This window comes from Muntiacus reevesi, chromosome 5, assembly GCF_963930625.1.
Source record: "Muntiacus reevesi chromosome 5, mMunRee1.1, whole genome shotgun sequence".
NCBI lineage: Eukaryota > Metazoa > Chordata > Mammalia > Artiodactyla > Cervidae > Muntiacus > Muntiacus reevesi.
In genome coordinates, this window is record NC_089253.1 from 45,030,922 (window position 1) to 45,057,636 (window position 26,715).

The 26,715-nt window shown below is 55.5% G+C and overlaps 1 protein-coding gene across 2 annotated transcripts; it reads left to right on the plus strand.

The window, feature by feature from the left end:
* Positions 1-4,722: 4,722 nt before the first annotated feature.
* On the plus strand, positions 4,723-26,368 carry FADD (Fas associated via death domain). 2 transcript variants are annotated; one of them, XM_065937965.1, is made up of 3 exons: positions 4,723-5,303; positions 6,975-7,108; positions 26,144-26,368. In XM_065937965.1, the coding sequence occupies exons 1-3, from the start codon at positions 4,892-4,894 to the stop codon at positions 26,285-26,287; spliced, it is 690 nt and encodes a 229-aa protein (XP_065794037.1). In that variant the 5' UTR covers positions 4,723-4,891; the 3' UTR covers positions 26,288-26,368. The 2 variants fall into 2 exon arrangements, with proteins under 2 accessions (XP_065794037.1, XP_065794036.1); XM_065937964.1 differs by lacking the exon at positions 26,144-26,368 and having other exon boundaries at positions 4,825-5,303; positions 6,975-8,678.
* The last annotated feature ends 347 nt before the right edge of the window (positions 26,369-26,715 follow it).

A 26,715-nucleotide genomic window follows, 5' to 3' on the forward strand; every position in this document is an offset into this window, starting at 1 on the left:
ACTGGTGGGCTATAGTCCATGGGGCTGCGAAGAGTCAGACGGGACTGAGCGACTTTCACTCTCCGGAATTCACATCTCCTGCCCGGATTTCTGTCCCAAACCCTGGCCCCGGGCACCCCATTGTCTGTGAACACGTCTAACAGGTTCTCCCCACATTAACCCTCATCTCGGGCAGCCACAGGGAGCAGCAACTTGAAGTGGGATCTCAGTTCCCTGGGAATCAAACGCAGACCACGGCAGTGAGAGCGCCAGACCCTAACCGTTAGACCACCAGGAGCAGTGGATAGCAGCAGGGCCCTGGCGCCTGTCTGCTTGAAGAAAGAACTCAGCAAAGAGACGAAAGCAGTGAGGCAGAGAAACTGTTTACTGTGGGAGAAGATACCTGTAGAGAAAACACAAGCAGACTGAGAGAGAGATGCACCCTTTGGGGCGCTCTAAATCCCTCGACTGAAGAATTGACTGCTTTTGATCCAACCAGTCCGTCGTAAAGGAAGTCAGTCCCGGATATTCTCTGGAAGGACTGGTGCTGAAGCTGAAGCTCCAATCCTGTGGCCACCTGATGCAAAGAGCTGACTCATTGGAAAAGACCCTGATGCTGGGAAAGACTGAGGGCAGGAGGAGAAGGGGACGACAGAGGATGACATGGTTGGATGGCATCACCGACTTGATGAACCTGAGTTTGAATAAACTCCGGGAGTTGGTGATGGACAGGGAAGCCTGGCGTGCTGCAGTCCATGGGGTTGCAAAGAGTCAAACACGACTTAGTAACTGAAAAACAACAAATCACTTACTTGGGGAAGTCCTTCTGGGCTTCCTCTGGCCCTGAGTCCACGCCTTGTCTGATGCTGGGTCCTCCTGTGTGCATGCACATCTTTTAGCCAAGATGGATTCCAGTGCGAGGGGCTCTCAGCCATTGGTAGAACTTATTATGGCCTAGCATCCCCTCCCTTGAGGACCCTTTCTGTGCGTGTATAGTCTGGGGGGTCTTCCTGACCCCAAGAATGAGAAGTATGTGGTCTCTCTGTCTCTTCCCTATGCAGGGCTCAGCCATTCGCTGTTCCTGCCATCCCCATTATCTTAAAGTGTCCACAGGAGACAAAGCCTGGCTGCTTATTCTGTTCCTGTTATTATGTCTATTTTAAAAATGTAAACAGGAGGCTAGAGGTAAATGTCTAAACTGGGACCCATCTGTCTGCTGCCTCAAACCCACCCACGCCTTCCCCAGGTGAGCTGATAGACATTCCACCCTTCAGACCTGCCGAGCATCCCCAGTACTTCTCACCTGCATGCACCCCAGACCAGTCGAGCATCCTCAATGCTCCTCATTTGCATGCACCCCAGACCAGCTGAGCATCCTCAATGCTCCTCGTTTGCATGCGCCCAGATGAAAAGAAGGATCTGCCTTCTCATCCCCTCCACTGCACCTGGTCCAAGTCCCCTCACTTCTCATCTGGATTATTAAGGTGTCCCTTAAATTCTACCTGCTGATTCTTTTAAAATGTAGCTCAGAGCTCACAGTAGCATTATTCATAATAACAAAAAAAGGCAGAAAAAAACTGAAAGCTGCATCCACTGATGACGGAATAGACAAAGGTGACCCACCCATATGATGGGATACTACTGACCCATAAAAAATGACTTTCCAGGTGATTCATTTGTTCTGAGGCTTCCCTGATGGCTCAATGGTAAAGAATTTGCCTGCAATGCAGGAGACTCAGATTCAGTCCCTGGGTCCGGAAGATCCCCTGGAGAAGGAAATGGCAACCCACTCCAGTATTCTTGCCTGGAGAATCCCATGGACAGAAGAGCCTGGTGGGCTACAGTCCATGGACTCACGAAAGAGTCAGACATGACTGAGTGACTAAACAGCAACAAGAAAACCAGTTGTTTTGATGAAAGTTTTGTTGAAAGTTTTGTTTTAGGTTCAAAAGATTCATTAACAAAGGAAACCACTTGTTACACACAAATAAACAATTTCAATCTTTTTATAGATATTTGGCTTAATCTCAATATACGGTCATTAAAAGAAAAGAAATAGAAACAATAGAGAGAAGAAACAGCGCAGTACACACATCACCAAATTGGGCCAAAAACCTACGTCCAGACTCGAACGGCGTTGGGAAGTCCCCTGTTAAATACAACTTGGAGTCCCAGCTGGGAAAAGGTCCTGGGCAGTGTGTCTATCCCGTGGATGAGACTTCAAATTCCAGTTTGAGGGGGCTCCCGTTTATAATCCCACTTAGTAAAAGGATATCATCATCAGTTTGCAGCTCTGGTTTTACTTTAACTTTTTTACATTATGGTTTGTTTCACCTGGTGAGTCACAGGATTTCATTAGACCCTGGGGGCCTGGCCAGACCCTCGGGGGTTCAAGAGATTCCAGGACCCACTCTCTTTCTTACCTAAGGGCCACCTGATTGGCTGTGCTTGCGTGCAGGCGCAGCATCTGGGCAGTATCCAGGCGGGTCAGGAGCAGATCAGAGGTCTGGTCTCTTACTTCTGAAGTCTGAACAAGACTTTCCTCCATTTTAATTCCCCTAACACCAGTGCTTAAGAATCCGCCTGCAAATGCAGGGGACATGGGTTCAACCCCTAATTTGGGAAGATGCCACATGCTGCAGGGCAACTAAGACCATGTGCTTCAACCACTGAAGCCCATGTGCCTAATTTTTGTGTTAGCCACTCAGTCATGTCCAACTCTTTGTGACCCCACTGACTGTAGCCCACCAGGCTCCTCTCTCCATGGACTTCTCCAAGCAAGAATACTGGAGTGGGTTGCCATTCCCTTCTCTAGGGGATCTTCCCGGCTCAGGGATCAAACCCCGGCCTCCAGCGTTGCATGTGAATTCCTTACCATGTGCCTAGAGCCCACAATAAAGAGTAGCCCCCACTGGCAGCAACTAGAGAAAGCTCGTGCACGGAAATGAAGACACAGCACAGCCAAAAATAAATGAAGTAAAAACAAGGCTTCCCAGGTGGCACTTTAGGGGTAAAGAATCCACCTGCCAATGCGGGAGACCCAAGAGACACGGGTTTTTCTTCCCGGAGAGGGGAGATCCCCTCAGGGAGGAAAGGGCACCCCACTCCAGGATTCTTGCCTGGAAAATTTCATGGGCAGAGGAGCCTGGGGGGCTACAGTCCACGAGGCCTCAAAGTGTCGGACACAACTGAGCGCACACACGAAATAAAAAGAAATCAAGCACTGTCACAGGCTACAACATTCTCGAACCTTGAAGACGTCACACTCAGCTAAAGAAACCAGGCACAAAAGGTCCCAGTGTGTGGTTCCGCTTACATGAAACGTTCATAATAGTCACATCCAGATAGACAGAAGTCAACTAGTGGTTGCCAGAAGCTTGAGAAAGAGTGGGGGAGGGGGGGAGGAAGTGACTGCTGATGAGTACCGGGTTTCTACAAAGGTGATGAAAATATTCTAAAATTAACTAATGGTAGGGGTTGCACAACATTATAAATATGCTGAAAGCCACTGGATTGTACACGTTTTAAAACACGGATATATCTATTTGTCTGACTCAGGTCTAAGTTGCACTAAGAGGGATCTTTGCGGCGTCACGTGGGATGTTTCCTGCTGAACTGCAGGCTCTCTAGTGGGGCATGAAGGCTTAGTTACCTCCCGGCATGTGGGATCTTGATTCTCCAACCAGGAGTCCAACCAGCGCTCCCTGCATTGCAAGAAGGCTCAACCACTGCGCCACAAGCGAAGTCACTGAATTGTACACTTTAAAAGGGTGAATTGCAGGGAATATGAATTATACCTCAATTTTTTTTCCAAGTTGGCCTCAGTCTTCCACTCACCCTCTGCAGGGGCTCAGGGAAGGTAAAGCCAGGTTCCGACTTGGCTCCTCCTAATTCGCCCCCTCCCCTCACCGACCACCCCCTGCCTTCCCAGTTCTGCCCCAGCACCCTGCGCCCTCCTCTGTGCTTCTGCTATTGCCGAGGGCCCTTACGCCCCTACACTCTCAACCTGGCCCCTCACGCCTGCACACTGGGGGGCTGCTCCAAAGTCGCCTTCTCAACGTGTAGAGACCCCCACCTCCACACTCACCACCCCAACCACACTGCCCCCCGCTGCCCCCCGCTGCCCCCCGGGCCCCATGCTCTTGGCCCCTGACTTGCACTGACTTCTGGCTTAACTGCGCTTTCTTATCTGCATGATGTAACCTTGTGCACTGACTCTGCAAGCTCCGGGCGGGTGAGGTCCTCCGCACTTTGTTCCTGAATTTGTCTCCAGGACCTACTCCGCGGTACACAGTAGGCGTCGAGAAACGCTAGCAAGCCTTATACGCAATAACGACGGTAACTTTAGAAATCAAATTTTTATTAAAATTTTAAAACTAAATAAAGCCCTTAATAGTCTTTCCTGCACACAGATCTGCAGGGGGCACTAAAGGACATTTGCTGCTTAGTCGCTGAGTCCTGTCTGACTCTTTTGCGACCCCATGGACGTGACCCCCGCCCCGCGCCAGGCTCGTCTGTCCACGGGATTTCCCAGGTAAGAACACTGGAGTGGGGTGCCATGTCCTTTTCCAGGGGATCTTCCCCACCCAGGGATCGAACCCGCCTCTCCAACATTGGCAGGCTGATTCTTCACCACTGAGCCACCAGGGAAGCCCAAACGACATGCATTTTCACAAATGTTGCAAATAAATTCACTTATTACGATGAGCACCCGCAGCGCAACGTTCCAAAGGAAACGGAGGCCGAGCGCGCTCTGGGTTTAGGGCTTGGGACCCCTAAAGCTGCCGGGCCTCACAGGGAGAACCTCGTTAGGGAGCATGGACGGAGGTCTTCCGGGTACCCGGTCGGGGCGGGGTCTGGCGTCGGCAGGGAGCCTCCCGGGCGGAAATAGCTACGGGTGGGCTTGCAGCGCATGCGCGAGTCCCGGGAGTTCCCGCGAGAGGGACCGCCCGGCGGGATCCTTCCGGCGACGGGATATCGGGCTCGCAGAGCGGCATCCGCTGCCAGTAGGCTGAGGCGCGCCGAGGCTCCCGCCGCCATGGACCCGTTCCTGGTGCTGCTGCACTCCGTGTCGGCCGGGCTGTCGGGCAGCGACCTGGCCCAGCTCAAGTTCCTGTGCCGGAACTGCGTTAGCAAGAGGAAGCTGGAGCTCGCGCAGAGCGGCCTGGACCTCTTCGCCGTGCTGCTCGAGCAGAACGAGCTGAGCGCCGAGCGCACCGCGCTCCTGCGCGAGCTGCTCTGCTCCCTGAAGCGCGCGGACCTCCTGCGCCGCCTGGACGACTTCGAACGGGGCGCGGCGGGCGGGGCGGCGCCGGAGGAGCGAGGTGGGGACGGGACGGGGACGGGGCCGGGGGGCCGGGCCGGAGGAGCGGGGTAGGGGCGGGCGGCGCCGGAGGAGCGAGGCGGGGACGGGGCCGGGGGTCGGGGGGCCGGGCCGGAGGAGCGAGGCGGGGACGGGGCCGGGGGCCGGACCGGAGGAGCGGGGTAGGGGCGGGCGGCGCCGGAGGAGCGAGGCGGGTGCGGGCGGGAGGCGTGGGGGCCGGGCCGCGCCGGAGCAGCGGACCCTGTGGGGCCCTGTTGGCGCGGTCAGCTGTCGATCTTCCAGGCGCCCAACCCTTTCCGGGTTCGGTTTCCGTGGGTTTTCCCTAAACAGCCCCGGGAGACGGGAACGTGCCCGCTTTGCGGACGGGAGAAGCAAAGCTCAGAGAAGTTAACCTGGCCTAAGTTGCAGAGCGTGGACAACCACCGCCCCCCGGCCATCCAGCCTTCCGCGTCAGTGCTTTCTCCTCCACCCCTCTCCCTCCGGGAACATTAGAAGCTATTGAACAGAAAAAGGCGTTGCTGACCTCCCGGACGGGACAGGGGTGAAAGGACTCCAGGAGAGCCTCAGCGGGAAGGAGGACTGACAAGGGCTGCTTTTGTGTAAGGGTTAAGAGCGGACTCTTCCTGGCTCTGCCGCTCTGGGGCTGGCTGTGTGACCTCAGGAAGTGACTTGCACTTAACTTCCCCTGGCCTCCGTTTCCTTCTTTCTACCAGGGGTCAGTAACACAGGTGCCCACCTCACGGGGCTGGAGGAAGTTGGCACACAAGCTGACAGTGTATCGGGGTTGTGGCTGGAGATGAAGCTTTGCTTCCAAGAAGCGTTTTGTCCTTACTCTCTACCCGCCTTCTGTTGTCTGTAGTCTGATCTCAGGAGTGACTTCTCAGCAAATGAGGACGTAGTAGCCAGAAACTGAAGACTGGTGTCAGTCAGAGCATCTTCCAGAGTAGCAAGTGGGCTGTTTAGGGCCGCCGTACAAATGACTGTGTCTCAGTGAGATAAAGCAACAGAATCTGATGCTCCTACGTTTCTTGGGCTGGTAGTCAAACCCAGAAGTCAGTAGGCCATGCTCCGTCTGAGAGCTCTAGGGGAGGTCCTTCCTCCCTCTTCTGGTCCCCTCTTCGGGGACTCCAGGCATTCCTTGGCTCGTGGCCGCACCCCTCCAGTCTCTGCCTCCAGTCTGGCACTATCTTTTATCAGTGGATTTAGGACCCACTTGAGTAATCTAGGATGACCCCCTCATCTCGAGATCCTCAGCTTACTCATATCTACGAAGACTCTTTTCCAAGTAAGTTCCCATTCACAGCTCCAGAGATTTGACACGCGTGTACCCTTTAGGGCCCCCCATTCAACTCCATTGCAGGGTGGGATAGAGGCGCAACTCTACTCTGGCCTGAGTGGGCGTCTCCATTACAGCATAGCCCAACCAGTGAGTGTTCAGAGCAGGCCGTGTCTCGTGGGTGGTGTTTCAGGGTGTGGCTGGCGGGGGCAGCGAGGGGTTTTCTGTGCCCTCCCCGGCCTTTCTGCTGAGGGGTGGCGTCCGCCTCTGCAGAAGGGCCTTCCGGGTCCCTGGCCCCTGGGTCAGCACCAGGAGGCCCGTCAGCCCGTGTGGGGTTGCCTGCTTTTAAACAGCTCCCCAGACCGCGGGTTACCACTCTGCCCTTTTCCCCCCCAGACCTGCAGGCAGCGATGGAGATCATCTGTGATAACGTGGGGAAGGACTGGAAGAGGCTGGCTCGTCACCTCCGCGTGTCTGACATCAAGATCGAAGCCATCGAGGAGAAGTACCCCCGAAACCTGGCGGAGCAGGTGAGGGAGCTGCTGAGGGTCTGGAAGAACAGCGTGAGGCAGGATGCGGCTGTGTCCCGCCTGGTGGGTGCGCTCCGGGGCTGCCAGCTGAACGTGGTGGCGGACCTCATCGAGGAGGACCAGCGGGCCCAGGCCCGCCAGAGCGGGAGCACCGACCCCGGGCCCCTTACGGCCTGGGACTTGGGCTCCGCCGCCCCGGGAGCCTCCTGACGACCCAGTGGCTCTTCCGCGGGGACTGAGGACGGCTGCACAGTCCTGACCACGTCGCGTCTGTGCCAGCCACGTGAAGACTCAGGGAGGCGTCTGTGGGCCCGCGCTTCTCTGTGCCAGGCGGGCGGGGGGCACCATGGTCGCCCCAAGAGGGCGACGCCGTCGTCCCCATTTAACAAGTTCCTCCGGAGGGCGTGTGGCACCGCACCCAGTACTAAGGAGGGGTCTGTGAAACGCGGTGCTGTCACCGGTACTCCTGGACACGAGAGGACGCGCAGCATCGAGGAGCTGGGGGGCTGGGCTGGGGTCCGGTGCTGCCCGGCTCCAGAGCGCATGCTTGGAAGCCCTGGCTCATTCTCCTGCCCCTGCGCTTGCCAAAGGCTTGGAGGCTGGTGGTGCTGACCGTCTCCAGGGCGGGTGGCGTGGGGGTGAGGCGCGCCCTCACAGGACTGGGAGGCGGCCCAGGCTCTCAGGGCTTGGGGGAGCCAGCCTCCTGCCGTGGGGCCAGGCAGCGAGCACTCAGCACGTGCTGGTTCTCAGACGTATCGTGACTCCAGTTCCACGGTGCATCGCTAAAAACCACTTTTTCTGATAACAAAACTGGCAAGGGAGCTGAATCCTTTGATTCTAAGAAGCAACTTTTTTTCCTGCTTCTAAGGTAATCCTATTGAAGCAAGTGCCTTTACAGAGGAAACCTCCACAGAAGGAGGTTTCAGCAGACAAAGAGGGCAAAGAATTTCCTCTTCCCACTGAGGGTAATTTTCTTTTACGTATTCTCAGAAGTCCCACTGTAGCCAATTTCAGTGTCCCTTGAAGGTTATCACAGGCCCAACCTGTGAGGAGGGGGCCTGCATTTTCTACCAGCTCCAGGGACCACTGCCAAAGTGGGTGCCGTGGTCTGCCAGAAGGCAGCTCTCAACTGCTGTGGGCCCTGCCTCCCTGCAGGAGGCATCCAAGAGCCCAGCCTCATGCCTTCTAGCTGTGACCTTGGGAAAGCTCCCGACATCATGCCATGCCACCCTGACCTTGGGTTCCCAAGACCCTAGCAGCACTCCCCGCCCGGCTATGGGCCCAGCCTCCAGCAGATACTGACGGCGTCAGGCAGTGCTAGCTGAGCCCAGGCAGCAGACAAGACAGAAGCGGCCCTTCTCGGTTGACTCCGAAGCCTGGCTGGGAACACGGGTGTTACCCACGCATCACAAGTGTGGGAGCTGGGCCCATTCAGCCCCAGAGCCATGTGGTCCGGCCCAGGGTGATGTGCTGAAGAGGCTTTGGGTCAGGGCGAGTCTGTGTGTAATAGTAACATCATCACCACCAATAAAGGCGGGGCTTGGCCGATGGGTTGCCTTGGGAAATGGGTGGTCTGGGAAGCGTGTCCACGTGTCTTGACCAGAGACAGACTACGAGATGGTGCCTGTCCCTCGTGATTTACGGCAAACGCTACTGCCAACGGGTAAGGATACCTGGCCTGCATCCGCGCCGTCCTCACACTGGGGAGGGACCGCCCCTCCGTCACTCCAGCTGTTCTCACGGACATTTGGACAACACATGCTTACAGCACCCAGCGCTTTCCATTGCCTGGGCCTGGCACTGCCACGGGCCTACTCCCGTGCTGCATCCTCGGGGCTGAAGCACTGTCCCCCAGACACTGACATCTGGGACTGCCCTCCTGCCCCGCACAGTGAGGCAGTTGGAACGGCCCCAGTAGACCTGTCATGTGACCTGATCATACCACCCGAGGCACAGATCTGAGGTCGGAGCGGGGAAGCGCCTCCCACAGGCACTGCTGTCGGCCTCCCCAGGGTCTGGAGGTGGCCTGCCCTGGCGCCTCTGGGCCCCTGGGGCAAAAGCACAGAGCCTGGTGGCAGGTGAACCTGCACGAGGCTCCCCCCAGACGGTGGGGCTCCAGGCCAGTGGAAGCATCCGTGCGTTCCACCGGCAGTCAGAAGGCTTCCGCCATAGCTGCCCTCCAGGCGCTGAGCTGATTGCGCAGGCTGGCGGCACCGAGCTTCCCCAGCATGGCGACACGAAAGGATAGTGCAGGTGTACAGAGAAAGCAGTGGGGCCTGGGCAGGCCCCAGGGTGGACGGTACACAGCCAGCATCAGACGGCAGCTCTCTGGACAGTGCGGGCCCCGGGGGTGGAAGGTACATGGCGTCAGAGGGCAGCTCTGGACAGTGCGGGCCCCGGGGGTGGAAGGCGCATGGCGTCAGAGGGCAGCTCTGGACAGTGCGGGCCCCGGGGGTGGAAGGCACATGGCGTCAGAGGGCAGCTCTGGACAGTGCAGGCCCCGGGGGTGGAAGGCGCATGGCGTCAGAGGGCAGCTCTGGACAGTGCGGGCCCCGGGGGTGGAAGGCGCATGGCGTCAGAGGGCAGCTCTGGACAGTGCGGGCCCCGGGGGTGGAAGGTACAGAGCCAGCATCAGGGCAGCTTTCTGGACAGTGCAGTCTTCGTGTGTGCTGTCCGTGTCTCTGCTTCTGTGCTGTCGCTTTCGGGTGTCTGCGAGATGCGGCCCTGGGTGTCACAGGGACTGTGGTTGGGCGCCCAGGGCTCTCCCCGTGTGGCTCCACGGCTCTCAGAAGAGGCCATTAGGTAAATCGCACGTGCTTGTCTGCATCTGCAGTGCTGTTCTTAACTTGAAGACAAACATGTCTCCCAGCGCCCAAGGGCTGTCAGACACTGTTCTGCTCTGCACGGTCTCAGACACTTGGCCTCGCTGTGCATAGCGGGCCCTTAGTTCCCCAGCCAGGGGTTGAATCCATCTCCCCTGCAGTGGAAGCAGTCCTAGCCACTGGACTGCCAGGGGAGTCTGGTCCTGGGTCTTCTCCCCTCCTGAAACAGACATGTTTGATCAGAACCGGGACCTGGGGGCCAGTCAGCGACACCCCACCCGATGGAGCTACTGCAGTTCCAGCAAGGATTTCTGGCAGCTTTACGAGAAATCAGCCTTCTGTCATGTGAAGTTTTTTCTGATAAGTGCACACAAGCGTGCACATGGGCAAACGGTTGACTTGAAAGCAAAAGAGGCACTTTTGCTCTCAGTCCTTCTCCCCTGCGGAGGGAAAGAAGGGTCCGAGTGTGTGTGCTCTGCCGGAGATTGCCGGCAATGAAGGGGTGTTGAACAAGTGTCTCCTGAGATGAAGGGTCACCCTGTCTCCCAGCCCCGCGGGTTTTGCGGCTTCCCAGCCCCTGGGCATCGTCTATCCTCACCACGCTGCCCCCAGCCCTGCTTCTGGGCGCACACAGCTGTGGGTGCCCATCCCAGGGTCCTCACGCCCTTCAGACTCTTCCCTTGGGGAGTAGGGGGTTGACAGTCCCTCCTCCATCTTACTCTCCCCACTGGCTCCCACCTGCTCCCCTTCCTCCTTGGCACCCCACAGTCATCCCGAAACCACACTGCGCCCCCAGCCCCGAGGGAGCACCTTGGCCTCACCTCTCCCCCTCTCTGGCCCCTCCCCGTCCCTTTCTCAGGGTCCCGGGCCTGACCCTGCTGTGCAAGGGGGCGGGTCACAGTTTCCTAGGATTAGTTCGTGGGCACCGCCGGGCCAGCCTGCCCACCACAGACCTCAGACTCGGCACCCCACCTGAGAGGCGTGTGCCCGTTTCTGCGCCTGGCAACGCAGTGCTGCGGGCCGCCCTTGGGCCCCACCCAGGCCCCCTCCCTGGGGCGCGCGCTCCTGTGGAACAGCAGCAGCTCCCTGGACAGCGCCTCCGCCTCCCCCAGCACAGCCTCGCCCCTCTCAGAACAGCCCCGGCCCAGCCCTCCTACGGACCCGGCTGTGTGTTCTTAGAGACCGCAGGCTCTCCACACATTTCTCAGTTGTATATTTTTATTTCCATGATAATTATTCTGAGTCATCTTGCTGGCTGCTCCTAGCCACAGCATTTCTGTGTGCATTGCATTTTGGAACCAAGACAGGCAAGCCTGACGCAGGGTAGCACGTACCTAGCGAAAGTGACCAGTCGCCCTCCATCTGCTGAAAGGCAAACCTCTTTTACGAGAACTTGCAATTGAAAACCATTTGCATCACAGAAGCCCTCAGCTCCCCAAGTGACAGTTAAGACTGTGGCAAGAGTCCCACGTGGGTGCCAACCACGTTCGTTGTCACGGGGGTCGGGGGGAACAGAGGCCAGGTCAGTGTGTGAGCAGGGTGCCCATCAAGCGAAGGCCGACACGGAAAAGCGTGGGCCATTTGCTCTCCCAGGTGGGGCCACGCTCCCCGTGCCACGCCTGCCTGGTGACAGTCTAGACACAGGCGATGATTTGATTCAGCACGTGTTGTTCCATGGGACAGAAGTTCTGTTTGGGGAGATGACAGAGTTCTCAACAGATGGGGTGATGTGGACGACACCGGGTGAGAAAAAGGGTGAATATTCTGTTGTGTCTTACTGTACTACAGTTCTAAAAATCCCATTTCACATTAACCATTTAGTTACGTTATTTAAATTGGTTTTCAAGCTTCTCTCTAATTTGAATATTGTAGGCCTTTTATAAGTTACGAGGGGCTAGAAGCATAAGTTTGTATCTGGCTTACGTGTGCATCAAAGCAACATTGTTATAAATAAAGACATGCCCACCTCTGGGGGTCTGGGGCCCCTTACGCCTTCCAGAGGGGTTTCCGGCTGGAGAAACCCCTCTGCAGGGCCCCCAGGCCCTGGGTCCTGGTCCCAGCTTTGTGAGGAACAGAAGGGGCACCCAGCCCCAGGCAGCAGCTTCTTTAAACGCCCACCCCCGTGCCGGGGGGCCTGAGACCCGGCTCTGACACCCAGTGTGATGTGGCCTCGCCCCGCGCCCCTGACCCGCAGTGGACGGCTGCTGCCGCGGCGTTGTCCTTCCCACGCTTCCCCTTCCCTGCGGCCTCCGGAGCTGCAGGGGAGTCAGTCGGCTGTGATGATACAAGGCCAGGCCCAGCTGCCCAGCGCGGGGGCCTCTCCGCCCGTCGGGTCCTGCGGTGATGGAGACCCGGCAGGCACGCCTTGCACCGCCTGGCCCCAACAGAGTCCAGCCAGGGGCCCCAGGGAGGCCCCCATCCCCTGAGTCGCCGCCGGCCGCCCCAAGGGTCCCCTCCCCAGGCAGGGTTGAAGGCACGTGCAGAAGAGCACACACGTCTTGGGTCTGAGTGCTCTGAAATGTGTGGTCTGCTCACACATCCACCCACACACCCAAGACTTCACTCGGTCGGTTCTCAGCAAAGGGCCGACAGCTCAGATGGGGTGGGGGTGGTGCCCACTTGCTCCCCTCGAGCTGGCGACCCCCCAATGGAGCCCCAGCTCCCTGTCTCCCTGACGGCAACCCGCCCCCCCCAGCCAGTCGCTGCAGGGTCCACGGAGACAAGTGGTGATGAGTGGCTGGGAGTTATCAGCATGTGGTTAAGGTCCCAGTGTCATTATGGTAATTATTCCCGAGTGACTGTGTGTGTTTCACATGACTTGCCTTTATACCAACGTGTCTCAGTATAAAACTCAGATCACACAGTCATTCCCCGAGGTCCTTGGAGGCATCAGATGATGCCTGGGGAGCCGGCCACAGTGCCTCTCACCGAGAGACACGTGACCCAAGCCCCACGTCCTCTTGCAAGAAAGCAGAGTCCGCTGTCCTCTGGTCGCAGCGATGTCATCTGCAGCCCAGACCCTAAGCCAGAGAGCTGTGGAAATACAGGTGAACGTAAGTAGGAGGACGATATGGGCTTCCCAAGTGACGCAGTGGTAAAGAATCCGTCTGCCAGTGCAGGGGACACAAGAGACTTGGGTCAGATCCCTGGGTCGGGAGGATCCCCTGGAAAAGGAAACAGCAGTCCACTCCAGTATTCTTGCCAGAAAAAATTCCCTTGACAGAGGGGCATGGTGGGCTGCAGCCCCACAGGGTTGCAAAGAGTCGGACACGACGGAACACGGGGAAAGAGAAATGGACAAAACTAGAGACTGACTCCTCTTTCTCACACGATGGGGGCCTTGTAGAGGCCAAGGATAACAGAATTAGTAAGAGCGATGTAATAGGGACGAAGAGAGCAGCGCCGCTGAGAGGCATAGCGTCCCCTGGCGCCACCGGCCTGGGTTCGAGTCCCGGCGCTGCTGCTTGGCGGCTCCATGGTGCTGAGAAAGTGAGCTCACCTACAAGCCGGATTATTACACGACCCGCCTCAAAGGAGTCGGGTGCTGGGGGCTTCTGTCAGTAGCTCAGAGAGCACAGGGCGGGTACAGGGGCACCTGTGCAGTCTCGTGACCACACGGGCACTTGTGTAGCGGACAGCAGAGCCAGGAGCAACTAGCGCCCCTCAGTGTCTGGATCAACTTGTTCCACCTGCGTTCCGTCACCCATGCTGACACGTCTTTTTACAATTCTTGAAGACACTTTCGATTTTCTGATGCCCTGAAAAGCATCCTAGTGATCAAACGGGAATTTACAACATGAAGATGGTGTGTCAAATCAGTGAGGGAAAAAAATCCAGTCACTGGGGTTAGGACAACTGGGAAAGATCGTTGCATCCTTACCTTTCTCCTCCTACCAAGATAAATCTCAGGTGCAGACAAAATTTGGATTTTTTTTTTTTAATAATGAAGAACCCTAGGAGAATTTATCATCTTGAAGAACGAGAGGGCTGTAAAATAAAAGACTGTTCAATTGATCAATTCGACAGCTTAAAAAGCTAAAAATGTCAACTTGTCAAAAATTATTATAAGAAACTGCCTGCCAATGCAGGGGACACAGGTTCAATCCCTGGTCCGGGTAGATCCCACACGCCACAGGACAGCTGAGCCCCCATGCTGCAACCACTGAGCCCACCCTCCCTAGAGCCCAGGCCCCGCAATGGGAGAAGCCACTGCCACGAGAGGCCTGCGCGCTGCAACTGGAGAGGAGCCCCTATTGCCCCAGCTAGAGAAAGCCTGAGCCCAGCGGCAGAGGTCCAGGACAGCCAAGATCATAATATACATACACACGTATATATGTTCTTTAGTCGCTAAGTCATGTCCAACTCTTTTGCAACGCCATGGACTGTAGCCTGCCAGGTTCCTCTGTCCGTGGGATCTCCCAGGCAAGAAGACGAGTGGGTTGGCATTTCCTCCTCCAGGGAATCTTCCCAACCCAGAGTTTGAACCCAAGTCTCCTGCATTGCAGGCAGATTCTTTTACCACGGAGCCACCAGAGAAGCCTGAAATAATACATATTATAAGTTTAAAGACACGGCCACTTGTCTTTAAAGGAAATGAATCTTTCAAAGCTAAAGGAAGTGAGGTCTAGGGTGAAGAGCCTGCCCAGCGTCATTCACTCCTCACTCGTCAGCAAGTGTGGTGAGTACCCAGTGCGTGTGGTGTAGATGTTACCAGAACGGGAGCCGCTTCTGTCCCAGCAGGAGAGACGCGGTGCCCACAGCACCCCCCGGGAGGGGGACACTGAGCTGCCTCCGACACCCACTGGGTCTCCAAAGCTGAGCTCTGAGTCCTTATAACTCTGAGCATCCAGGGTCTGGACTCACGCAGGGGATAAGGCCTTGCAGAGGAAGGGGTCGCACCTTTGCCTGCAGGCGCTTCCTTCTTACTGGTGTTGAACTCTCAACCCTGAATTTCTTGTGAGTAAATCTGGGGGTACTCTGCCTTCCCCTGGGGCTTCCAGGGGACGAGGTCATCGAGAAGTTAGAGCTGATTTATTATCACCCTGGCACAGTGACTGCCTTAGGTCCTGGGGAGGAAAGCGAGGACTCGGGTGAATAAAACATGGTGCTGATGCTAAGACAAACAGAAACCATTACAGGTGGAGAAACTGAAGTCCCGAGAGTCAAAGTGATCTGCCAAGTCACAAGGCAGAGACAGGACGAGAACCCAAGCCTCCTGACTCCAAGGCCCCTGCAATATCCAGGACATCCAACTGTGTTTCAGACAAGGGGCCTTTGGAGCTGGGTTTCCTAGGGTTAATAGGGGTTTGCCAGAGGGTGCATGGTTTAGGCACAGGACAGCAAGTGCAGAGGCCAGGAGGCAAGAAATTGGAGGGCTTGTTCAGGAGGCAGCAAGTAGGTGAGTGGGGCTGGTTCCAGGCAGTTTCAGGAAAGTTACAAGAGGAAAAAAAATGTGCTGACAGGAATTGTCCCTTAGGAGGAAGGTGGCCCTGGTTAAGGCTATATGGCGGCCTTGCCTCTTGTTTTCGTCTCACAGAACCTTGAACTGTATCTAGGGAGGTGGTTTTCCCCTTTGACAGGGAAGGAAATGAGGGTGCAGAGGAGCTTGGTGATCAGCGCGAGGTCTCAAGGCAGGAGGCAGAGAAGTGAGGTCTCCCATCACTCTGCCAGACCAACTGAGTCAGCCTGGCCCAGAACTTTCTAGTCCCCACACAGGCCCGGGAAAAGTGGCCCAGCTTGGGGTGGGAAGCAGAGCCAGGGGCTCCCGGGGAAGGCTGTGCCGTCTTCACCGCAGGGCGGGAGTGACCCCAAAAGCTAAAATAAGGCTGTGTGCTCCAAAAATACTCTACTCAAAACACTGCAGTGCTGGAAATAGGCCCATCTGCTGGCTTCCCGCCCGGGGACCAGGGCAGAGCAGGAGAGCCACACTTCTGTCAGCACCCCTTTTTATTTGGGGCGATCAACCCTTGCCACCTGTATGTAGCTGCCTCCATCCACGGAACGCTTGCTGGGGGGAGTCCGGGCACAGACGCGGGGCGGTCGGTCACCCACTGTCATGGTCTTCCTGTTCCAGGCTCTGCTCCTGGCATCAGGGCGCAGCAGGGGCCCCGGGGTGGGGGGCAGGTCAGGGCGGGCTCCTGGGACTGGGGACGCGGGCAGTGGACGCGGACAAGGTCACGAGTCCCGCCTGCATCGGTGCACCAGGACGTCACTTACTCAGGACCGCCCCGGGCTTCGCCAGGCAGACCCCAGCAGCCTCTGACCTACCGACCTCCGACCTGGCCCCCTTTAACTTCACCGCCTCAGCTCCAAGCCGCCTTTTTCTTCTTGAACCCCATCGCAAGGCCCTGACCTCAGCTGCTCCTCCCAAAGCAAACAGGCAGGCTGGCAGGAGCCTGGGGGGTTACCCGGGGCCCTTCTCAGCAGGCCTGTGACCGCTGTCCCCTACTTCACCCCCCCTTCGGCACCCCCCACTCCCCCCCAGCCTGGCTCAGACCCTCTCAGCCTCTCTTCTGGGACAAACTTCCTTTCCAACTCCCTGCCCCCGCCAGGGTTTCCCCTGCTACAGGCCCCTCTCCACACTCCCCAGGGCCTGAGATCCAACCCGACCCTGAGCTTACTCACCCACTTCGTGTTTCTGTCTTCACAGTGGGTTTCCCAAGCGTCAGTAATTCCAGGGCCAGCTTGGCAGTTTGGGGTGGGGGCGCCGCACAGGCGCTCTCTGGTTGCGGCGAGTGGTGACTGCTCTCATTGCTGAGCGTGAGCTCAGTAGTTAGGTTAGATGTCCGGTGGCGTGTGGGATCTTCCCACACCAGGGACTGAACCCTCCTCCCCTGCACTGGCGGGTGGATTCTTCATCACTGGACTGCCCTGTCACAGGGGAGACCCTGGCGGGGGCAGGGATTTAGGGAGGAAGTTTGTCCCAGAAGAGAGGCTGAGAGGGTCTGAGCCATGGTCTGGCAATTTCTGTCTCTGCTCTGTGCCACCTGTTCTGTTACTTTCTCATCTTTTCCTCCAAAGTGACTCTCTTTCCTCACCGAATTTTAAATGAAAAGGAGCATAATTTCTCCATCACAAAAGGAAAGCAGTACATGGCAGACATGGCGGGGGCCCTCAGTATCTGTTCATACCTTCTCACTTTACACTGCAGCCCTAACTGTTCACTCCCGGGATCCAGACTATATTTCCCAACCTGACTTGTAGCAAGGTATGGCCACTCAGCCGAAGTTCTACAGATGGGCAGAAGTGGTGATTGGAACTTCCTAGAAGTATTTTTTTAAAAAGGGGAATGTGCATTCCCTTCTTCCTTCCTTCAAGCTGGAATGCAGACATGATAGATGGAGCATGGGCAGCTATATTGCACCATGAGGGAGTACAGTAACAAGAGAGAAAAAGGCTGGGTTCCTGGTGGTCATGGAACTTCCCTACCAGTCTTGGAAAGGTCACCTCAGGACTGCATTTGTATGAGAGTAATGCACGGAAACCTCTGTGACTTGGGGATTTCAGATGTTTGCCATAAACCTAATACCGGCTGAAACAGGGCATTACTTGGAGTAAGCAGAAGGTGAGTATAACAATAAGTACAGTGAAAAATAATATTCTAAAACTGTTGATAGATTGAGCCACCCTTTAAGGCTCTGAACCCAGGAGCTGCTTTTTTTGTTTAAAAAAAAAAAAAGAATATAAAAAAGGAATTCGTCATCATGACCTTGAAACTGAATCTCAGTTTGCTCAGGACTGCTGGATAACTGGGAGGAGAACATCTTGGTCACCTTTGACTTATGCTGTTTAGTACCAGGTCGCTTCCCTCACTGCTGCCTGAAATCATCCCACTGGACACACCCCGGGGGCTGACGGCACAGCTTGAGGGAATGAAGCCTATTGACCCCTCTGCTCCCAGCCTAAACCAGCCTTCCATTCCCTCCCCCAGGGCTCACAGGCTCCACCATAACCAGCAGCCACAGACAATGTTTATCACCCTCTGGAATTCCATTTCCTGCTGCCTTGCTCAACACCCAGGCTCCACCCAGATATCACCCCGGGTCAGCCTTTAGTAGACGTTTCTCAAGCACCCAGTGTCTGTGGCTCCAAGCACAGACTCCAGACCCAGACAGCCAGGCCTTGTCCCTGCTGGCTGGGTGACCTGGGCATGTTACACAGCTCCTCCCTGCCTCAGTCCTGCTCCTCTGTAAGATGGGCATAAAGAGTTAGACCGATCAGTGCATGTCACGTGTTTGGAATGGAGCCAGCACTCACCCACCCCCTTGGACATATTAGCTGCTGTTGTTACATGTCAAGCGAGGGGGCTGCAGCAGTAAGCAGCCAGGCAAGGATTCCACCCTCCTGGGGAGGCAGGGTCCCATTCTCGAGGCCCCATAGACACAGCCTCAGCCCCGCTGGCAGCACGCCTCACCCTCTGTGTTGAGTGTGTCCCCCCATGACGGGGGCTGGATGGTGGTGGACCGACAGGGGCCTGCCTTCCTCACCGAACCAGGGGCGTGCGGCAGCCCGAACTTCAGCTCACGTTCGCCTCTGAGCACCTGGCTGAGCGGGAGCCCGCACACAGCGGGAGCCCCAGGAAGTAGTATCCAGAGAGGAGCGAGCATGCGAGATGCCAGATGGGTGAAGACGGGCGGGGCGGGGGCTGAGGGCAAGGCGGCCCTCCCAGCCCAGGGCTCTGCCCCCGGCCCAGCACTATTCTCTCTGCACCTGCACCAAAGGCTTTGAGTGGCTTCTTCAAAATTTTATTTATTTACTTATTTTTGACAGAGCTGGGTCTTCACTGCTCCACGCGGGCTTTCTCTCTCGTGGCGGACGGGGGCTGCTCTCTAGTTGAGGTTCACGGGCTTCTCATTGTGGTGGCTCCTCCACTTGCAGAGCGCAGGCCCTAGGTGCACAGGCTTCAGCAGTTGTGGCTCCCAGCCTTAGTTGCTCCGTGGCATGTGGAACCCTCCAAGGTTCCTCATGGAACCCTCCAAGACCAGGGATCGTAACTGTGTCCCCTGCATTGGCAGGCGGATTCTTAACCACTGGACCACCAGGAATGTCCCCAAGTGGCTTTCTTCCTGGCCCAGGCAGCCTCAGTGACACACATTTGTGCACACACTCAGGTGGAGAAAACATCAGCTGTGTAGACCCTGGGCTGGGAAGTCATCAAACTGGGTTTGAATCCAGATTGTCCTGTTGGGTTGTGGTCTGGCCCCAGGCAAGTTGACCCCAGCTCTCTGAGCCTCGATCTTTCTCACTAAGAAACTGGTTGTCGACGCCGTGATCTATTCCTGTATAACAGACGGCCGCAACACGTGGTGGCTCAAAACACCAGCCGGGTCCCATCTCCCGGGGCACCTGTGGGCTGGGGACCCAGCAGGGCTCACGGCTGGTTCTGCACCCAGGCCTCCAGTTTGGGCCTCCTTCCAGTACGGCGGCCCTCGGGCCGCCGAGTCACCTACCGACCTGAGTGGCTCAGGGATCCCGGCCAGCGTGAATCTGCAGCCCACCCAGGTTCAAAGGTGGAAGAGTTAGACGCCACTCCTTGGTTGGGGCAGTGGGATGGTTCTAGAAGATCGTGTGGAACTGGAGATGTTGTCATAACCACCTTTTGGGAAATACAGTCGCCCCAGATGATAACACTTAACGCCAGCCTCAGAGGAGCAGAGGAGGCTTGTAGGAGGAGAGCACTTGAAACAGAGTAGATGCTCCACGAGCAATCTCGGCGGTGACTCCAGCCGTGACGGATTGGCTTCCAAGGTCTGTCCGCTCCTGCCCTCCCCTTCCTTGGTCAGCTTACATCCTGTTCATAATTCACAAGAATCAACTCCCAGGAGACAGCTGGAAAAAGTAAGGACCTGTCGGCTCACTTGGAGTGGCCATCTGCCAGACACGGGGTCCGTGGCCCAGGCCGGGTGAGCCCCGGCAGCACCGCCTGGGAGCTGACACTTGCAAGGGCGTTGCCCATCGTGCACGTGGTGGCCACACATGCCCACCCAGAGAGCTCCGCCTCCATCATCCGTCAGCGTGAGGCAGCCCCCCGTAGACGAGCCCCTTGCGGGTCCTGAGGGCCTTGTGGCTTGGTCTCCTCCCCTCCAGCACAGCAGCGCTGAGTTAAGAATTTCTGCTCACAGGGAACTGTGCACAGTTGGGCCCAGAGTGTGTACTTATTGGTCAGCCTTTCTATCATCCCTCTCGCCAGCTCTCTTTGTTACCAGACTCAGGTTTAGCTGCTCATCGCTCAAGAATCCAATTCTGAAAGGCAAGAGCTGGGAAGAAGAACAGACAGCTTTATTGAGGAAGCCAGGAGTCCTGGGGAGTAGGTCAACTCATGATCCACAGAACCAGCTCCTCCCTCCCCAGATTTTGCTTAGAAATTTCAGAGGGAAAAGAGGAAAAGGCCATATGCTGGGGAGGAGGTGGTGTGGCGTGTGAGACCAGCTCATGGACGTTCTTCTGACTGGTTGATAGTGAGGTAATTGGGAGTCAGCATCATCAACCCTCTGGTTCCAGCCAGTCTGGGGTCTCCGTGCTTGTGGGCAGCACACATTTAATTTCTCCCACCTGGTGTGGGTTCCAGTATCTGCAAAGCAGCTCAATGGCCATGGCTCAGAATATTACCTACAGCCCTGGAGGAGGAACTAAAGGTCCTTGACTTTGTACAATGGCTAAGTTACTACTATTTTGCCTTGTTTGACTATTTTCCTTTGTTTCTGCATTTTCTCGTTTCTCTGATTAAGTTAAATTTATTCTTTGGAACTCAGGGAAGGTCTTGGAAGCCAAAACTTTCCTACCAACAAAAGGCAATCAGACCATGACCTTTCACGGTCTGATTGGACCATGAAAGTGGACACTAGCCTGGGGTCCCTTCCGTGATCCCCCCTCTACCGTGTTCCAAGTAAATTTACATCCGCCTGCGACCTTCAAAGGGAACCTTGTTTGGAAGTGGGGTCTTTGCAGATGTGATCAGACCAAGATGAGGTCGTGTCGAACTTCCCAGGTGGTCCAGTGGTTCAGAATCCTCCTGCCAATGCAGGGGAATAACAGGCTCAATCCCTGGTCCAGGGAGATTCCACATGCCGCTGGGCAACTAAGCCCGGGTGCCACAACTACTGAAGCCTGAGCACCTAGAGCCCACGCTCCGCAACAGGAGAACCACCGCAATGAGAAGCCCATGAACCGCAACCAAGAGTAGCCCCTGCTCACCGCAACTAGGGGAAGCCCGAACAGCAACGAAGACCCAGTGCAGCCAAAAATAAAGATTTTTTTAAAAGATGAGGTCATATTGCAGTGAGGCTACTGGTGTCCCCCTAAGAAGAGGAAATCTGGACAGAGGGACACACAAGAAGAATGCTGAATGAGGACAGAGGCAGAGGTTGGAGGTTTGCAGCTACAAGCCTGGAGACACTAGGGATTTTCTGCAACTGCCAGAAGCTAGAGAGGGGCTTGGGGCAGACTCTTTCCCCAGAGACTCCAGAAGAAAGCAGCCTGCCGACTGCAGATTGTGTGAGAATGTGTTTCTGTTGCTTTAACCCGTGTGGGGGCCATTTGTTATAACAGCTGCGGGTTACACACATCGCACACTGCACTCCCAGCTACACCCACCTCCGTGCCCCTCTCGTTCTTCCCACACTCAGCCTGGTTCAGGTGGCCCATTCAGCTCCTCTCTTTTGACTTGTCAACTGTGGCAGAATCTTTAAAAAGGTTTCTTTTTAAAGAGAGTAATGGGACTTCTCTGGTGGTCTGGTGGTTGAGAACCCACCTTCCAATGCAGGGATGCGGGTGCGATTCCCGGTCAGGAGCATCCCACATGCCATGGGGCTTCAGAGCCCAAGGGTCGCAACAGAAGATCCCACAGGCTACAGCGAAGATCCCTGGAGCCACAGCGAAGACCCAACGCGGCCAAACAAATTTGTTAATCAAATAATTCTTTTTTAAGGACGTGTGACTATGCACAATAGCCAAGACACAGAAGCAGCCTAAGTGTCCGTGGACAGATGGATAAAGAAGTGGTACATATATACAATGGAGCACTGCTCAGTCATAAAGAAGAATGGAATAATGCCCTGCAGATTATTACACTAGAATCTAGAGGTGCTCGGGCTACAGCGAAGGAAGAGAAAGACACACACATCACTCACGTGTGGAGTCTAAAACACGACACAAGTGAGCTTATCTACAAAACAGAACCAGACTCACAGAGAACAGGCTTGTGGTTGCCGAGGGGGCGGAGGGCGGAGGAGGGCTGGAGTGGGAGTCTGGGGTTAGCAGGGAAGCGCAGGGAACTGGGAACCGTATCCTACGATAAACCATCGTGGAAAAGAATATGAGCAAGTATGTGTGTATATATATAGAAAGAGAGAATCTCTTTGCTATACAGCAGAAATTAACAGTGTTGCAAATCCACTACACCTCAATAAGATCAATTTCAAAAAGTTAATTTCCAATATTAAAAGTGTAATTTTTAATTTTATTAATGCTATACCAAGCATTAATATTTCCAAATATGACTGCCCCGCCCACTTTCTCATCGACACAGGTCACAGCTGTACTTCTTATGCGTCATGTCAGGGAATGGGAATCAGGGAAAGGACTCTGCTTGAGTGGATGGTGCAGGGAGCTGTGGGGACGCCCGAGGCCCCCAACCCCTCTGCCCGTGTCCCTCACGCTGCCTCCCTCCCCAGCCCCACCCCCAGCCACCCGGGCGGGGGGCCTTGCTTTCCCCGGACACCGTCCACAGTCCCGTCAGCCAGAATCCCTGCCAGCTCGGCCTGGAGGGTCAGGACCGAGGGCTCTGAGCCTCCCGCCTGCCTTACAGCCGTGGTGAAACCCACGTGGCACAGAACTCGCCTTCCTAAACTCAGCGCACAGCTCAGGAATAGTCAGCACATGCGCATTGAGGTCCAGCATCACCGCCGTCATCTCAGAACCTTCCATCCTCCCAAACTGGCGCTCTGTCCCCCGAGACACTCGCTCCCCATCCCCTCCCCTGGTCCCTGCCACCCTCTGTCTCTCCCTATGGATTTGGTGCCTCTGGGGACCTCGTAGGGGCGGGATTCTACAGGATTTGTGCCTTCCTGCCTGGATTCTTTCCTTCAGTACCGGGTCCTCCTGGTTCATCCATATCGTAGCCTGTGTACGAATTCCAATGCCCATTACTCAGCCGTAAAAAAGAAAGAATCTGGTCAGTTGTAGTGACGTGAATGACCCCAGAGCCTGTTACACAGGTCGAAGTAAGTCAGAAAGAGAAAAACAAGTATCATGTGTTAACACATGCATATGGAAACTGGAAAAACAGTGCTGGTGAATCTTTTTACAGGGGAGGAAAGGAGTAGAGACACAGATGTGGAGAATGGTCCGGTGGACACAGCAGGGGAAAGAGAAAGAAAAGTGAAAGTGGAGTCGCTCAGTCGTGTCCGACTCTTTGTGACCCCATGGACTGTAGCCGACCAGGCTCCTCCATCCATGGGATTTTCCAGGCAAGAGTACTGGAGTGGGTTGCCATTTCCTTCTCCAGGGGACCTTCCCAACCCAGGGATCGAACCCAGATCTCCCACGTTGCAGGCAGACGCTTTACCATCTGAGCCATCGGGGAAGTAGGGCAAATTGAGAAAGTAGCGTTGACGTATATATATATACACTGCCTGTGTGTGTGCTAAGTCGCTTCAGTCGTGTCCAACTTTTTTTATAACGAGCATCCCTTCTTAAAGCCCGTTTCATGCGCCTGAAGTGCAATGTGCCGACCGATCAGCACCTCGGCCCTGCCCCCTTAAATATCCAGCAGGACCCACAGTCACCGTAAGAAGCCAGCCATCACCCTGTGGTTCCCTGACACTCCCGAGGGGCACGCCTAAGCCCCACAACCACCCAGAACACCCAGGGGTCCCAGGTGATGCCGGCCCTTGGGGAGCCCAGGGCTCTCTGTCCCTCATCCACTCCCCAAGTCTCGAGCCCCTAACACCCCTGTGATGGTCCCCCCTTGCAGATTTCATCCTCAGAAACAAATCACATGTGTGCAAGGTCACAGGACAGAACGGACCCCACCCTCCACCTCTGCATGGGCTCAGCGGGCCACGCCCACAGCTTCACCACCATCCTTGCCCCTCACCCTCATTTCAGAGACAGAACCTGAGGCCCGGGGAGGAGCAGAGACTGGGACCGGCCTTCACGGCATGCCTCCCCGGGGCCGCGTTCAGAGTGTCTCCCGGCAGACCTTGAGGAGTCGTCATCCCAGTTCACAGCAGGGAAGACCCAGGCTCAGAGAGAGGCAAGGAATCGGCTCTGGGGCACGTCCCGGAGCTGTCTGGTGACAAACCCAGCGAGGACTCCTAACCCTAAGTCAGTGCAACGTCCCGTGCCTGTGTGAGGACGGGCAGAGGCGCTCAGACCACTGCACCCCGCCACACACGGTGGCCGCGGGGCCCCTGTGGCCGCTGCAACCAGGCTGCTCGCCCTGAGCCTGTGAGTCAGCGCTCGGAGTGGGTGGCAGCCCCGGCGTGGCCCGGTCTCTGCCAAGTCCTGCTGTGGCCGCCAGGCTGGCCGCGTGGGCAGGGCGGCCTGTTCCTTCCCGGGGCCAGGAGGTGATTAATGACCGTGCGGTGAGGACGAGCAGGTAGGGCCAGGTGCAGACACCGCAGCCTGGCTAGCTCCTCTGTTTGACTCGTTTCTCGGCAGCTGTCTTCACCCCACTCAGGAGAACCAGCTTTCCTGCCTCGCCCCAGCCTCCTGCCCTCCCGGCTCCGCAAACACCACCTTTGCCCTGGCTCTTCGCCTGGCTGTCCTGCTCCCATTCCTGCCCTTTGGAGCCAGCTGCCCCTGCCTGCTCCTGAGCCTGGCAGTGAAGACCTGATGCCAAGCCCATCTTCACCTGTCTCCTGACACAAGCCCACTCCTCTGGCCAGACTCCACTCCCACCCCCCACCGCTCCTGTCCCCGAAATGTGCCCCGGTGCTCTGCCTCTGAGCGCTTGTCTGTGATCCCCACCACGTCTGCCCTCCTCACCCCACTTCTCCTCCTAGGCTGAGACGGCAGGTCAGGAGTTACCGGAACCTGATTATAACCCTGACTTTGCCGATGTAACAAGCTGTGACACATCGGGAGAGTTCCCGAACCTCTCTCAGCTTCGGTTTCCGCATGTGTAGAATGTCATTCGGTTCAACGCTTATTTACTGAAGTCCTCTGTCCGCAGCAGTCTGGGAACTTGGCAGTGGGGAAAGCATAGTTTTCGCTGCCTATCCTTTTGCGGCTTCCCTGGTAGCTCAGACAGTGAAGAATCTGCCCGCCGTGCGGGAGACCCAGGCTCGATCCCTGGGTCAGGAATACCCGCTGGAGGAGGGCATGACAACCCACTCTGGTATTCCTGCCTGGAGAACCTCATGGACAGAGGAGCCTGGAGGGCTACAGTCCCTGATGTTGCAAAGAGTCGGACACGATGAGCGACTAACACACACACACATCCTGTGTACCTTTTAAATGATGTATTATAGGCAAAGTTTGGCTAATTAAAAATTTTAAGGAACTTTGGTGGTGGTCCAGTCGCTAAAACTCTGTGCTCCCAGCTCGGGGCCCCCCGATCTGATCCTGGTCAGGGAACTGGATCCCACAGGCCGCAGCAAAGACGGCAGAGCCTGTGCGCCGCAATTAAGACCTGGCGCAGCCAAATAAACAGATGTTTCTTTAAAAACACTTTTTAAGATGTTCGGTAATTGTTTTTTGTTGCTATTTTTATTGACGTATAGCTGATTTGCAGTGTATGTTAGTTTTAGGTGTACAGGAAAGTGACTCAATATATGAATATATGTGTATTCTTTTTCAGCTTCTTTTCCCATAAAGGTTATTACGAAATATTGAGTACAGCTCCCTGTTGTTTATCAATTTCATAGCAGTGTCTCTATGTGATTCCCAATAAAAGTTTTATTAAAATAATATTTACTTGGAGAAGGAAATGGCAACCCACTCCAGTATTTTTGCCGAGGCAACCCCATGGACAGAGGAACCTGGAGGGCTACAGTCCACGGGGTCACAGAGAGTCGGACACGAGCTGGTGACTAAGCAACAACGACAGCATTTGGCACATATACGGTGTGAGGACATGTAAAGTTCCCTCAGGAGGCAACCCACCTCGACTGTTACATCCCTAAACTGATTAAATTTAGGCATTTATTTTTATGGCATCAAAATATGGGGGATGTTTAAAAGTCTCTTACTTGTTCTCCTTTCCATGAAGGAATCTCCTGAAGAAGACAAGGACGTGGAAGAGAATGCTGCTCTCAAAATCCAGGCAGCCTTCCGGGGACACTTGGCCAGAGAGGAGGTAAAGAAGATGAAATCGAGTGATCTTGAAGAGGAGAAAACAGAGGAAAACGACTGAGGAGACTGACTTTACCCAGCAGAAATCAAGAAAAGAATCCGAATCCATCAACCTTGTTGTGATTGTCTTTTTTTCTTAGTAAGTGAGATTTGATGTAGTGAAATAACATTTGTTGCTGTTGTGAAAAATCTGTTGTAAGCATTTGTTTAATAAACATGCCATTGAACACAGAAAATAATAATAATAATAATTACTAATGAAACCAGTAGAATTTCCCAAATTCTACTGAATTTGTGAATTCTAGTGAAATTCCCAAAGAAAGGCAATGCCAAAGAATGCTCAAACTACCACACAATTGCACTCACCTCACACACTAGTAAAGTAATGCTTAAAATTCTCCAAGCCAGGCTTCAGCAATACATGAACCGTGAACTTCCAGATATTCAAGCTGGTTTTAGAAAATGCAGAAGAACCAGAGATCAAATTGC

Coding starts and splice junctions, on each gene's coding strand:
- FADD (XM_065937964.1), top strand. CDS start 4,892: ATGCGCGAGTCCCGGGAGTTCCCGCGAGAGGGACCGCCCGGCGGGATC. Junction 5,304..6,974: donor GGCGGCGCCGGAGGAGCGAG/GTGGGGACGGGA, acceptor TTTCCCCCCCAG/ACCTGCAGGCAGCGATGGAG.